The following is a 15,338-nucleotide window of genomic DNA, read 5'->3' as shown; positions in this document are numbered from 1 at the left end:
TGTGCTACTAATACTTTAAAAAAGTAAATGTATGACATAGTGCAGAGAGAGTGGCCTTTGAGTCTGCACTTTCAGCCATTATCTATCATGGTTTTAAAGGTTTGCGTTTGCTTGGGTGGCCTATCCATCAATCCCATGGCATTTTGTGGGAAGTTACATTGTCCCATTAGTGTTTGGTTTTGGTCTTGGAACACCAAGAAGCAGTCCTGCTTACCTCGGCTCCTATTCCTGGCAATTATTGTTCTTTGGTACTGTCAGTTTCACTCTTTTTCCTTGCTTTTGTTTTTCTTGCTGCCTTTCTCACTCTGTGCTATCAATTTCCTTCTCCCACTTTCCCCCACTCCCCACCTTCATTGCTTTCTTGTTGTTCATTGTTGTTCTTTGCTCTTTCATGTCCCTTTTCCCAGCAGAGTTGTCAGAATTCACCTCTGCTTATCGGACCAGAAACCCAGTGTGTCCGTCAGATGCAGAGTTGCCTTGGGCGTCTTGTAGAGTATTATTCGCAGAGGAGACTGGGTGGATGTATGGCTCCGATGAGATTGCAGCAAACATATTTCATTGCATCACACCCATGAAAACTCTCTAATATACCCACATATTCACACACGCGAACACACAAACACGTTTTCATGTACACTCCTTAGCACAAAGAACCCAGAACTGTTTTTTTTGCCACTAAATGTGAATGCCTAGAGTTCTTTTTTTTAAAGTATGAAACCTATTGTTTTTTCCAATGCTTGTTTTAGTACGTCAAGGAAATCTTGGAAGGTGTCTGCTGCTGATCTTGGAATACAACATATGTGGTATTCTGTCACAAGAAGACCAAGCTATAGCTCAACCCCTAGACTTGCCCTGGGTGTGAGTGTGGCTGTGCCAACAATATCCCCATTTTTTTCTAGTGTAGTCCGCTGTGGTACCTGCTCCCATAATTTTTCGGTGGAGTGTATGTTACCTGCCCTATAGCCTTCTTAGCCATACAGGTAGGCTTTAGTGGTGATCTCCCTGGGCAGGGCAGACTTGTGTCTCTTGGCCTCTGATGTCTTTGTGAACGTCATGAGGTTTACTGAGGTGGTTGATGCCTGTAGGAGGCTGTGATTGGTAGCCACTGTGTACACTTTGATTTAGATCAAAGAGAGTTCAACATTTCAAAGCTGGACGCTCCTAAAGGCCCGGCTCTCTCTAATGAGTCAGTTTAACAAAGCACCATTTCAGAAGAGTTCATGGTCTCCCTTGTGTAGGGCAATCTTTTGTTCATAATTTGTTACACAATTTAATTGGTTTATATAGATCTAGAAACCGGAATATGAAATTCACATACAACATGTGACACAATTCTGCTCAAAAGGCGAATTTGTGAAATCTTTTTTTTTTAAAGCATGGGTAGAGTAACATTTGTCAAAAACCATACAGATTGCGCTGACTAGAACTATTGTATTTGAAGTGTCATGTTTTAAACCAATTTTATCACTCATCCTCTCTCCTCTCTGTCAACAGAATCACATCAAGTCTATTGAATCTGGTGAAACAAACTTGGAAGGAGCAGTAGGTAAAGTGGTTTTGAGGCATTTGCATTATTTAGCATCAAAGCATTTTTTAAATAAGTTTGATTTTGCTGCATGTTTACAGAAAATATGTGTTTCTCTTCTAATGACAGGCCAGGCGGCTTCGGAAGAACTGATCAGAACAACCTTATCAGCTTTTGAAGCTATAACACAGCATCCAGTGTTGCTGACAGTTCACCGCTCCACAGTAAGCCTTGGCATCACATCAAACAACTCTCTCTTGCTTGTTGGAAACATTTCCTCCTTTGAAATATGATGGTTCCAAGTCATGCCTTTTATTTTGGAAACCAAGCGTGGGTTGGGTCATTACTTTTATTTTGGAAACCAAGTATTTCTTTATTGTTTTTGCTGAAAATCAAACATTTTTGGCAGTGATAAAATAACATTGTTGTAATTTAATAAAGTAGGAGGGCCTTGCGTCACAATAGCTTTTCTCCAATACGCAACTGTGAATTTATAGGCAGCTAAGAGAGAACTAAGAATGTATTTTCAATTCTTGAATTTGATATATTCATTCATGAAACAAGATCTATTCATAAAGTATCCAGTGTTGCAGAGAGTGAACCGTAGAACGTCAGTTCAGCAATGGCATCTCATGATTTTTATCCAGTATTCTAAAGCAGGTAATGCCTACAAGGCCTTCTACCCTTAAGTCCCGGATCTAACCAAATCTTAACTTGTTGGTACTAGTTTGACTCAGCAGACCAGAAACTGCTCCTGTGGCACGCCTGATAACATGCACTCGAGCATGAAATGGAAGCAGCCCTCATTTCTTGTATGTATTAATACTCTTACCATTTCTATTTTTCCATCTATCAATATCGATGGAGTGAAATTTGCTTCTGTCTCTCTCAGCTACTTCCTCTGCAATATCCCTCCTTCATGTTTACGTCTCATATAAGACCGGGCATGCATATTCTTTTGAGACATTTCCTACTGTACAGTGGACTTAGAGGATGCCCACTGTTTACCATTGGTTGGCTTCATTGTCAATGTAATTTGCTTGCTTCTTTATTCGTCAGCTTCCATAGTTTTTCCTTCCTCTTCTTGTGCTTGTCCCTTCCCTAGAGTGTGGATAATTTACTGTTCTTGCTTCTTCAGTCACTACTTTTTTCTTTTTTGTTTAATTACTCTATGGCAATGCATCTGTTTTCCAGAAATCTCCTTCATGTAAATCCCCCCCCTTCGTTTCCCTTCCCCATTCTCCTCCTCATCCATTACCAGGTCACATTTAGCAAAGACGGAGTGGAGCATAAACTGCTAATGGCCTGTGATATCATTGACACCACTTTGAGGACTGTGATCACTGGTGTTCCCATGTATAAGTAGGCATGGCTCTAAACCAGAGGCTTATGGAAATTTAATTGACTTCACATTTTAGCAGAAGAATGTATTCAATCCCTCCACAGCAACGGCCAAATCATTGTGTCTCATTTTCATGTTATTTGTCTGGCCGCTATCCTCCATGTAGTTAGCCAACTATTTACACTTTTCAAGGTCAAAGCCTTATTTTACTCTCACTGCAAGCCTCTGACATCTACCTTCTTCTGGTTCAGATCCATTTATTTTGTAAGAGAATGGACATCATGGGATAGAACAAGCTCATCTTCCAGGCCGCATTAGAGATTAGGATTTCCAAACGACTTCACTGATCCTGCTTTCTTCTTTGGTACCATCTCAGGAGGCCCACACCACCCCAAAGGGAGGGTAATTTTTCTACCACCATCACCACTGAACACAGACTACTACCTCAGATGCATTGGTCTTGCCAATGGTATGGAACAGCGATGTTTTGCAGCTTCTACAGCAATCTCCCCCCTGCCACCTCATGCATATGAGAGCATCTATAGTAAGAGAAGAGACTTTTATTTTTAGGTACAATACAGCCAATCCCAAGAGGGTTGGGATATTACTTTTAGGGGTTAGAGAGTTCCATGCAGCTCTGACTCTACATTCTGATCCAGTACAACCCTGCTGTGGATCAAAAAGCTGACTCTGGCCTAAATCCGGGCAGGTGTCCAGAACAACAACGTATCATGTTCAGTGGACCCTGGGGATTCTTAACTTCATGTACTGCAAGAACAGAGGATGTACCTCTGCCTCATGTTGAGAACCATATCTACCAATGTTCCAAATGTTCTGTGATGTATTAGTCGCAAAAGATTTAAATGCGGTACAGTAGCACATGGTGGAGCTGCAAGTGGTTGTCTCTGAGCACTTTCAGACTGTACCTAGACCTAGCAGCATTCAGGATGCAACATGGGTATTTAAAGTTGGGTTGCTATTTATTCAGTTAATGTAGGGCTTTTTACGTGAGCCGTGACAATGTGTATGTAAAACGTAGATCTGCACCTCCATCTGTTTTAGTACTCCAGTTACATCTTACCTGCTGTAGTTAGAGGAAATAATATCTACAGGGTTGAGTGCTGAGCAGAGAATAGTAAAAGGAAAAACCGTGACGTCAAACATGGTCATGTGTTTTTACAAGTGGCTCAGTTAACAGACCCAACACCCATAAAAGTCACTGTCCTATAGAAAGTGTGGTTAGCCTGGAAGGGTGTTTTTTAGGCAATTTCAGTGCCATGTTAACCAAAGGTGTAATTTTAAGAGTCAAGTTTAAGTTTGTTCCTGTTATAAGATGTGAGGGAGCTTTCAGGTTGTATGTCTTCCACTGCTCAGCTGAATTGGTTGCACAGTACTGCCAGTGGTCGTTTACCCTCAATAGTGATGGACTTAAAGCTAAAAACAGCATTAGAAATTGTGTTCATACTGGCCCCAATAAGTACTCAGTGGTCATAATAAGTGAGTCTGACTAGGAGAATTCTGTGGGCAAATTCACCAATATAATTGTGAGCATTTCCTCTGTTCTTTGGTGTGTTTATCAGGCTCCCTAGCTGATCTCTGATCATTCTCCGCTAATAGCTGACGCACCCCCCCCCCATTCCTCAGCCTTCCAAAATCCCATTTAGCCAATCTAGTCCTTGCCTTCAAATCCACCGTCTCTAACTTTGTTTCTCAACCTTTCTGCCTTCTCCAGCTAAAAAGGCAAATACCACCACATCTCAAACAAGATAACAACTATACCTTTATCAGACCTGAATTTCATGTTCTCCTGATGATCTTCTATTTTGTTTATTCGCTTACATAGGATTGGCTTTTAAACCCCATCTAAATCCTTTGGTCTTCAAAAAGCATTTTTGTTATGTTATATGTGGTTGTAAAGGGCACTATCATCCAAAAGCGTATCCTGGTTCTGCACAGGTGTGTGTGCTTAGCCCTGCCTAGGGTAAGTTATTTCACTGAAATGTCAGGTTTTCAGCTTCATGTAGAATTGAAGATAAGAGGAAGAGGCTCTGATCTCAAGTGGCAGGTCGATCTATGCTTTGGGAGTGATGTAAGAGAACGCCTGTCTTCCTGATCTGGTTCTGGGTGGAATGTGTGTGAGCAGGAGTCCAGCAGAGCTGAGCTGTCTCAGTGGTTTGTGGACGGAGATGCAACTGTTGAGGAAGGTAGTTTCTAATTGATTCTTCTAACTATAGATTCCTTAGAATATTCCCCAGGCGTCAGACTAGATCCCGAGATATTTAACAAAAATTCTCCCGCACATCAGTAGGTGACGTTCCACGGCTCCATATTGGCTCCATACTACACCAGAAGTGACAGCACACCTGCATATAAGTATCACACCTGCATGCTGATCGCGGTTACTTTATTTCCGTGCCTTTCCATGCTCCACTCCTGAACCTGCTTGTTTACAGTGACATTTCAACTTAATACAGTGTGATAGGGAGGAATGGCCAAAAATGAGGAGAGTGCCTTATATCAGTCGTGATTAGGAGGGCAGCAGAGGTGCTAGAACTAAAACTGCCTTCTACTGAGACTACAACAAATATTTTGATGGTAATCCTACCAGCAACATCTGAGCCCTTGCTTCCTTTTAGTGATGCTCTAGTAGCTGCTCAGATATCTACCTGGTTGAAACCATGTTCTTGCCACCTGTGAACAGGCTAGTGTCCAAAGGTCATAGCTGATACCTGGTGACCCAGATTTTCTCACCTAACATCCCGCTCCATAGAGCTTTATTTTCGAGGCCTTGACCAGTAAAGTGAATCCCACTACATTCCCCACCACTCTGAGCAGAACATATTGGAGGATTGATGTCTTTGGCAGATGCATATTTTCATTAGCCATTTTTGCATTATAGTCTGTCACTTTAGTCTGCCTTTTAGATCAATACTTCCAAGCCCATTGGGAAATGGCTAGCAAGGGCTTGCTGGCAGTCCTGGAAATTTTTCACCCAGATGATAAATAATGGACAAGATTGCCTTGGAGTGCGATTAGTTCCCCTGTGTTCGATCATCAGCATTCCTGGATGCTTTGTCTAATAGCTCCTCACCGCTCTTCCACCTCCCCGTTCTGTGGAATGGCCTCTTGTTTCTATCTAAAAAAGATCCCAAGTTAGTACTCAGAAACAGCTGTTCACACTTCATATGGAAAGGGAAAAGACAAGAATCTGATATCAGAACGCAGGGTTGGCACTTATATGATGCTCCTCTCCATCACTTCTGTGGCGGTATGGAGTCAATGCAGAGCCTCATGGTGCCACCTAGCGGCCCACAGGAGCACTGCTATTTCGGATCCAGTCTGCTGCCTGAGGAATAGTCTAAGGTGAAACATCTGCGGTTAGATAGAGTATTCACCAAAAGAGCATTACTAAAGGTAGTAACTTGTTCATCTGCTATTTGTCAAAATAACCTGGTAACGCTAACAATCCAACTGCAGTCTGCTAGGATTGGATTCCCTTTTGAAGAATAGTGCTGTCAAATATTTCCAGTCTGCTTTATTTTCCTCTGCTAAGATAGAAATTTAATAACTACACTAAAAATGCACAAGATACTAAAACTAAAAGGTTGAGGTGTAACAGACAAAAGTAACCTAAATAGGTTTCTTTCTGAGATTAGAGTATAGATAAAGCAAATCGGCAATACCTCAAAACTTAAAAATCATATTCTAAACCTCAAAAAAGAAAATTCAGGAACTCTAACCACCCTCACCAACAGTGAAATTAAAATCAGAGCAGTTATTCAGCTCTTAGAAAAGTCAAGATGCTGCAAGTCAAAAGTCAAGATGACCGCCCTGGCGCTTTCAGAAGCGGTCGCTCCCTGCCTCCCTGCTACATTGGTATCGTTGACTGCTTGGTGTTAACCATGTGCAATAGCTGCTGCCTGCCTTATCGCCCAAACCGCCAGAAGCATTTCCGAGTGTTTGTGTATTTTGACTAGGCAATTTCGAGTGTATTGTGACCTAATTAACTGCGCTGTCTAGAATATCGCACTGTTCGCATTGCTAGCGGCTGACTGTATTAGCGCTATATCGAGATTGCAGCATTTCCGTGTGTTTATTTGTGTGCCCCATCCTGCAGCCTGTCTCCCTTTTACCGGCAATTTTGTTGTTGTTTGTGCCTCGGAGCCCGTCCCCTCCACCACGATCCCGCCCCCCAGCTGATCCTACCTCGCCCCTCCCCCCTCCACCATCCGCATATGACTGATGTCTTTCCGCGCAGCGTTCACGTGCAGCGGTCGCGCCCCATGCGTGCCGAAGGTGCGCCAAAGGTAAGCCCGTCTGCGCCCGTCCGCCCCTGGACCGCGCCCAGTGCCAGACCCCCTGGTCCCCGCCGCTCCCAACCCGCTAGAGTCACATATTATGCCGCAACTCTCCTCGCCCTCAACCCCGGACGTACTCCACAATGCTGCGTAGCCACCCCAGGACATACCCACGGCCCATTCGCCTGCCTCTCCTGCAAGTTAAACTGCTTCAGGACCCTCACCCAACCCACTTCCTCCACACACAGCTCCAAATTTAACCGCCTGAAGTGCATCCTGCTTAACACCCGCTCGGTCCACAGACATGCAACAGAACTCTGGGACCTAATCGACACTGCGTCACCTGACATCGCCTTCCTTACTGAAACATGGATGAACACATCCTCTGCCCCCGACATCGCCAAAGCCATACCGGACGCTTACAAGATTATTCGAAAAGACTGCACCAATCAAACAGGAGGAGGCATCGCCATCGTCCACAGAAACACCATCAAAATCACGACCAGCTCCGACGATAATCTTGCAACCGCCGAACATCTCCACTTTCAGATCCACACCGACCCCAGTACCACACTCAGAGGCACCCTCATTTACAGGCCTCCAGGCACCCGCACTCAATCCAGCGATGACATTACTGACTTTGTCAGCCCGCATGCCCTCGCCTCCGAAAACTACATTCTTCTAGGAGACCTCAACTACCACCTTGAAAACACACTTGACTGCAACACCACCACCCTTCTTGACAACCTGGCCAATCTCGGACTCAAACAACTTGTTGACACCCCCACCCATGTAGCCGGACACACGTTCGACCCTATCTTCACCTCCAGCAAGCACATCTCCTTCGATCGCACTACAGCTCTCCACTGGACAGATCACAGCTGTGTTCACTTCAGCTACAAAACCACCCTGACCCACAACCGCCCACAACCTATTCCTCGGAGAAACTGGAACAAAATCACCACCGACCAACTCCTCACATCACTCAACCAAAACCCTCCCACCCTCACAATGGACCCAGACCAAGCGGCCACCAACCTTAGGCAATGGATCACCCACAGTGCGGACGAATTAGCACCCCTGAAAAAGCACCTGTTAAAATCAGCCAGCAAAAAGGCTCCCTGGTTCAATGATGAACTTAAAAAATCCAAGAAACTATGCTGCACCATGGAGAAGAATTGGAGAAAAAACCCAACCTCAGACAACATGGCCTCCCTCAAGACAGCCACCCGCAAACACCACCAACTGATTCGATCCGCCAAGAAATCAGCATTCAAGGATCGTCTCGACAACAACACTCATAACAGCAAGGAACTCTTCAATATCGTCAAAGAATTCACCAACCCCACCGCAGCATCCAACGACATCACTCCCTCCCAAGACCTCTGCGATGCGCTATCCTCCTTCTTCTACAACAAAATTGCCGACATCCACAACAGCTTCAAGAATTCTCCCAGCGATCAACCCGCCCACCCCCTTCAGATCCTACTCCTCCAACTAACAACCTCACTGCCTGGAACCCAATCACCACTGAAAACACCATTCACCTCATGAACTTAATCCACTCTGGCTCGCCTTCTGACCCCTGTCCCCACCACATCTTCAACAAAGCTGACTCCATCATCGCACCCCAACTCCGCGATATCATCAACTGCTCTTTCAACTCTGCCACCTTCCCAGAAAGCTGGAAACACGCCGAACTCAGCGCCCTTCTGAAAAAACCCACAGCAGACCCCTCAGAACTGAAAAACTACCGACCCATATCCCTCCTCCCTTTCCCGGCCAAAGTCATCGAGAAAGCCGTCAACTGCCAGCTCGCCGCCTTCTTTGAATCCAACAACTCCCTTGATCCATCCCAATCCGGGTTGCGAGCCAAACACAGCACCGAAACCGCCCTCATTGCAGCGACCGACGACATCCCTACACTCCTGGACAAAGGAGAAACAGTGGCCCTCATCCTACTCAACCTTTCCGCCGCTTTCGACACAGTTTGCCACAGCACCCTTATACATCGCCTCAGCAACATCGGCATACAAGGAAAAGCCTTGGACTGGAGCATCTCATTCCTCGCTGGGAGAACTCAAAGAGTCCGACTTCCCCCATTCTACTCAGTCCACCGAAGTCATCTGCGGCGTACCTCAAGGATCCTCACTCAGTCCCACCCTCTTCAAAGTCTACATGAGTCCTCTCGCCTCCATCGCGCGTCAACACAACCTCAACATCATCTCTTACGCAGACGACACCCAGCTAATCCTTTCCCTCACCAAAGACCCCAACACCGCCAAAACTAATCCTCATGAACGCATGAAGGAAGTAGCCGAATGGATGAAACAGAGCCGCCTAAAACTCAACTCAAACAAAACGGAGGTGCTCATCCTAGGATTTTCCCCCTCAGCTTGGGACGGCTCTTGGTGGCCTTCTGCTCTGAGCACAGCACCTACACCCACAGACCATGCACGCAACCTCTGCTTCATCCTAGACTCCTCTATCTCGATGTCCAGACAAGTCAACGCCATCTCGTCCTCCTGCTTCAACGTCCTTCACATTCTCAAAAAGATCTTCCGCTGGATCCCCTTCGAGACAAGAAAGACTGTCACACATGCACTAGTCACGAGTCGACTGGATTACGGTAACACACTTTATGCCGGAATCACAACAAAATTACAGAAAAAACTCCAGCGCATCCAAAACGCCTCAGCGAGACTCATATTAGACATCCCGCGTCAAGATCACATCACCGGACATCTAAAAGACCTCCACTGGCTTTCCGTCAACAAAATAATTACTTTCCGCCTTCTCACCCACGCACACAAGGCCCTCTACAATCTAGGACCCGAATGCCTCAACACCTGACTGTCCTTCTACAAACCCACCCGCCAACTAAGATCGTCCAATCAAGCCCTCGCCGCAGTCCCGCGCATCCGGAAATCCACCATGGGTGGCAGATCCTTCTCCTTCCTGGCTGCCAAGACCTGGAACTCACTCCCCACCCACCTCTGCCTTACTCAGAACCACATCTCCTTCAGAAAAGAACTGAAAACCTGGTTATTCGACAAATAATGTACCCCCTCCCCTAGCGCCTTGAGACCCTCCGGGTGAGTAGTGCGCTATACAAATGTCCGAACTTGAACTTGAACATTACCCTTAGTAGGTCATTGTATTCATGGAGCCGGAGATTAACAAGACACTTAAGAAGTGTAAAGTATTGCTTAAATTTGTCAAAGAAAATCGTTCCTTCACAAGCAAAACCCAGGTGCATTAAAATTAGTAGTAGTTGGGTCTTTAATAAAAATCTGCAGTGGCCCTAACTAACCAGTTACTAACCCTTCATTACAACATAACAGTATTAAAAAGGGGTGGTTTGCATTTTCCATTGATGTAGTGAATGTACGCTAGTTCGGTAGAATTCAGGTTTTTGGTAGGGTATAGCAACCCAGTATGACATTATGGAGTGACTAACAACAGATTTTGCATGCTAGATGAGAGTGACCTATGTCCTATGATTTATTTCTCAACAGAATGCAATGTTGCTTGTCAGAGCTGTCTATAGTTACCAGAGCTCTTGTACACAAACAAGGTACATCTTACCTCATAACATAATATCAAAAGTAGATCGGAGATTTTGGTGGATCCCAATCAAAATAGCACACCTTTTTATGCTTTTTGAATGACTGCTACTTTGCCAGTTCAAAATAAACTTGAGCAAAGAATTATACAACACCCTTAGCTCCCATGTGTGGCTTCTTGAATCTCTATGCTGCAGGTATGTATCTATTGAAAATTCCCAAGGCTTGGGGTCATGCTTAGTACTCAACATTGTTGCACAAGAATGATCTACTGGCTAAGTTTGAATGGTTTGACCACAATGTATTGAATTGAGACCTGTCACTCAAATTCATTGAATGAAACTGAGCCAAAACCAAGAAATATAATTAATTTGGCTATTACTGGTGACAACTCAAAAGCTAGCATTTTGAATAACTTGATCAGACATTCTGGGGACCCCAAATAGAAGACATAGCAGTAGTTTAGTCACAAAGCCGTATTACACTGAACTAGTGTGCTTAATTGTGATTCTTGGAGGAGAGGGTGGACCCATTTAAAAAACAAAATGTCAATTGGAACAGCAAGCCTTGAAGGCTATATTAAGGTGATGCTGCAATGAAAAGTGGTTACTTAATAAAACTTCCAGATTTCCTTTCCGTGGGTCGGGAGTTAGCCAGGAGCCTGCTATATCTAGAACATATTTGACCTACAAAATGTTCCAGAAGTGCACTGCCAAAAGCCAGGTTCCTAAAGCAGAGGATAACTAACATATTCCCATTAATCTTTACAAGCATCTGAGGATTCTCTGCCTAGGTTTAGCCTGTGAAACAAGGAAAGCTATAGCGGAGTATATGAATGTAATCTGGCATTACAGAGATCTTCCTTGTTACTTTATGATGTTCAGGAACAGAGTGGCAGACCTGATGTGGTGAAGCGTGGAAGGCAATCTGGTACAAGGACAGCCATTCCAACCCCCACTGACAGTGGCTACAATGATAATGGAAGATTCCACTGTAGGGTGGGGAACCCATTTGGAGGAAATGGAGATCGTAGACCTTTGGTCTCCAGAGGGGCACACGTTGCATATCAATCTGCTGGAGCTCTTGACAGCTTGCCTGTCGCTCACATCCTTACTGCCATACCTTTGCAGTCGTATTCGTATTCGTATTCAAAAACTTTATTCGATACATAAAATGAATCATAAAAGTATTGAACATACAATCGTATCACATTTCAGATGGGAATACATTTCTACTAGTCATTTAAAACTAATTTATAAACACAGTTTGTTTTAAAAGAGACATAATAATAACAGTGACAAAAATTCAAAGATTACAGTTTAAAATTTTACAATATTCTTAACCTGTGAAGCTACCCATAATTCTTTCTGATCTTTAGGGAGATTCTGATAAAGTTTAACATTGCGCAACAGATTTCCACAGAGGATAAGGATAACAAATGTTCATAGCCTTCCTTGTAAATACAAGGTTGCCTACCCTTCAGAATAGGTTTAATAAACCGGAGTCTTGGCTCTTTATACAGGGAACAAAAGAGAACCAAATGTAAGGTACTCTGCCTGTCCTTGTTACTACAAGGACAAGGGGACAGTCTCTCAACCCAGCCCCCTTGTTTAGGGAAAGCAAGTAAAAAGTGGAGGGTCTCCAGCCTAAACCGTGTTAAAAGAAATCGCCATTGCGCATTAAGAATAAATGTTAAATAAAACTGCGGGTGTGGTTTACAAACATGCACGGTTCCAGTGCCAATTTTATCCATAAGAGGCTGAATACCTGCCTTCACGAACTTTGATTTTATCTCCTTTTTATAATTCCCCTTGATTTTCTCAGGGCTGCTGAAATAAAAACCAAGTTCGATTTTGTTCAGCATATTACAAACATAAGATAACCAGGGAATCTGCTTGGAGTTATCTAAGGCCATGCAATCAGTTATAATTTCTTTTGTTAATTGCAGGTCCTCTGATTGCCAGATTTTACCCCATAAAAGTAAAGGGGACATACTGATTATATCAGATACACTGACCATGCCAATTTCATCATGACAGAAAGTGTTTGAGGTGCTTTTAGGAACTGCCAAGACCCTTTTTATGAAGTTATTTTCCACCACCTGTATTGCGGCAGGCATTTCAGTCCCCCACACCCCTGCCCCATAGGTGGCAACAGATAGGCACTTTGAGGTGTAAAGGGTTCTGAGATGCATTATGTGTTTTTGCCCCAATTTACTACAGAAGCGGAAGATACCCTCTATCGCCCTTGTCATGTTCTGGGCTCGGACCTTCATTACCGGTGTCCAACTTAGTTTACTATCGAACAGGTTACCAAGATAATTGAAATTATCAACTTTCCCAATTATGCGGCTGTTTACCTCGAACTTCCTAGTCGACGGCCCCTTTGGGCCACAGGACATTACAAAGGATTTCTCGAAGTTTACCTTTAGATCTAAGTCAAGCATGAATTTGTTAAAAGCATTTAAACACATTTGCATGCTGTTGCCTGTTAGTGTCATTAGGACAGTATCGTCCGCATATGAAAGCATTGGAATGCTTTTACCATTGATTTTTGGGAAATCACAACCCTGGTTTAATAGGTATTGTTCTAAACCATTTGTGTAAACCAAGAAGAGGAAAGGCGCCAAGATACATCCTTGACGTACTCCTTCCGTGGAAGGTATTGGTTTCGTTAATTCCCCTCCGGGACCAAATCTAATGGACACATTTGTAGCTTCATGCAATCTACGGAGCAAGGTCACCAGGGGTTCCTCAAAGCCCATATCAGTCATCATCTTCCACAGCTTACTCCTGCAGACTGTGTCGAAAGCACTTGTCAGGTCCATGAAGGCCAAATGAATAACAGATTTTTTGGCCTGCATATACTTGCCCAGGATCAGGGCCAAATTGAGACACTGCTCATTTGTCCCCTTTCCGTGCCTGAAACCATATTGGGAATCGACTAGTAAACCAACAGAATCTGCCCAACTTTCCAATCTCACCAGAATGACTCTGCCAAGGATTTTGCAAGCAGCGTCTATTAAAGAAATTGGACGGTAACAGCGAGGATCAGATCTGTTACCCTTCTTAAAGATTGGCACAACGGTTGCCTCTTTCCATGTGCCAGGAATGCGGCCAACCACCACAGCTTTAAATACATTTAATAAAATGGGTGCCCACAGGCTGGTATTGGATTTAAAAAGATCGAGGGGAACAGCATCAGGACCTGGCGCTTTTAAAGATGCTCCTTTCCCTAAGGCTTCCTCAATCTCAGTCAATGTAATTGATGAGCTGAGGGTCAAAGCCGAGGGAGATGGTAGCACCACGCCCCCTGTCTCCTCAACACTCGAAATAATTGGATATGATTTAGGATTAAAAATCTTGCTATAGTGTTGAACCCATTGTTCGGCAGTAACCTGCATAGCTATAGCTTCACTGTTATCACTCTTAAAAAGGGGGCGATTTATAACCTCCCAGAATAGCCTGCTATCTTTCAGTTCTGCTGCCTTTTCAAGGTCATCCCAGGCCATATCTTTCAGGTCTTGCTTTCTTTTTGTGATGGCGTCTCTATAAGCTTTCCTACTGATCTTTACAAGCTCCTTATTTCTTGGCTTTTGGGACAAAGCTAATTTTAGTGACCTATGTGTGGCAGAGCACACAGAATCAAACCATCTAAAGGCCCTTTGGCCACCTTTCCCTTTAGGCTTTTTTAGGCACTGTCCTATATGGCAACACAACTTCTCAAAACTTCCTATGACCTTATGAGAATCAGATCCTGCTAGACATGTATCTATTTCGATTTTACAGTTTGCAGTAATGTCATCTTGCAACTGGGACACATTTATCTTCCTCCATTTCAGAGTGACACCCTGATTTTTGTTGTACTGAATAGGTTGTTCACAGGACCTTAGGGATTCATGTGTCGGAACCCAGATTGATAAAATTAGAGGATTATGATCACTGGCGGGGTTTGCTACCACCTCCAACTTATCTACATGCTTTAAAAAGGTGCTTGATACCAAAACAAAATCAATTGTACTCATTTCACCCCTCAAGCCCTGAAAGCTCGGTAAATGCAGGGTATCTGGGGGGGACCAGGGGTCTACTATACACAGATCATTAGTTAGGATGATATTATTCAGGGCGTCCCCCTGCGGTGTGTGCCTAAAGTGGTTTAGAGGCTGAGCATTCAAATCCTCCAGACCACATACATTCGACCCTGCATGAATGCAAAGTGTACAATTAAAATCACCCACCCAGATAAGCGGAGAAGAAGGGTGCCTACCACGGACTTTAACCAAGGCATACTCCAAATCCTGAATTATTGAGGTGTCATGCCCATTAAAGATGTTATAGTACCAATTAACTAATAACACAGGTTCAGGGAAAAGGTATTCCAACAACAATACTTGATACCAGTTTGTTTTTGCCAGTGACGAGATTTTGGGGTCCTGTAGTTTTATAGACAATGCAGTCAATATTCCACCTTTGGCCCTTCCTGAAGTAGATGGAACAGCCGGGACAACAAGTGATTGAAAGCCCTCGATGTCACAGGTGGTCTTAGACCATGTCTCTTGTAGACACAGGATTTCATGAGTTTTCACAAAATCTAACCAAATCTCATCC

The 15,338-nt window shown here is 44.0% G+C and overlaps 1 protein-coding gene across 1 annotated transcript in view; it reads left to right on the top strand.

Moving 5' to 3' along the window:
* ULK4 (unc-51 like kinase 4) overlaps positions 1 to 15,338 on the top strand; it is a 1,855,260-nt gene that overhangs the window by 779,157 nt on the left and 1,060,765 nt on the right. Inside the window, exons 26-27 of the mRNA XM_086941729.1 lie at positions 1,495 to 1,546; positions 1,655 to 1,749. Of these exons, the coding sequence (XP_086797855.1) occupies positions 1,495 to 1,546; positions 1,655 to 1,749 (147 nt within the window). The remainder of the gene's footprint in view (positions 1 to 1,494; positions 1,547 to 1,654; positions 1,750 to 15,338) is intronic.

The sequence above is a fragment of the Lissotriton vulgaris genome, chromosome 10, assembly GCF_964263255.1.
Source record: "Lissotriton vulgaris chromosome 10, aLisVul1.2, whole genome shotgun sequence".
In the NCBI taxonomy this organism is placed as follows: Eukaryota; Metazoa; Chordata; class Amphibia; order Caudata; family Salamandridae; genus Lissotriton; species Lissotriton vulgaris.
This window is presented reverse-complemented; position numbering and strand designations above follow the sequence as displayed.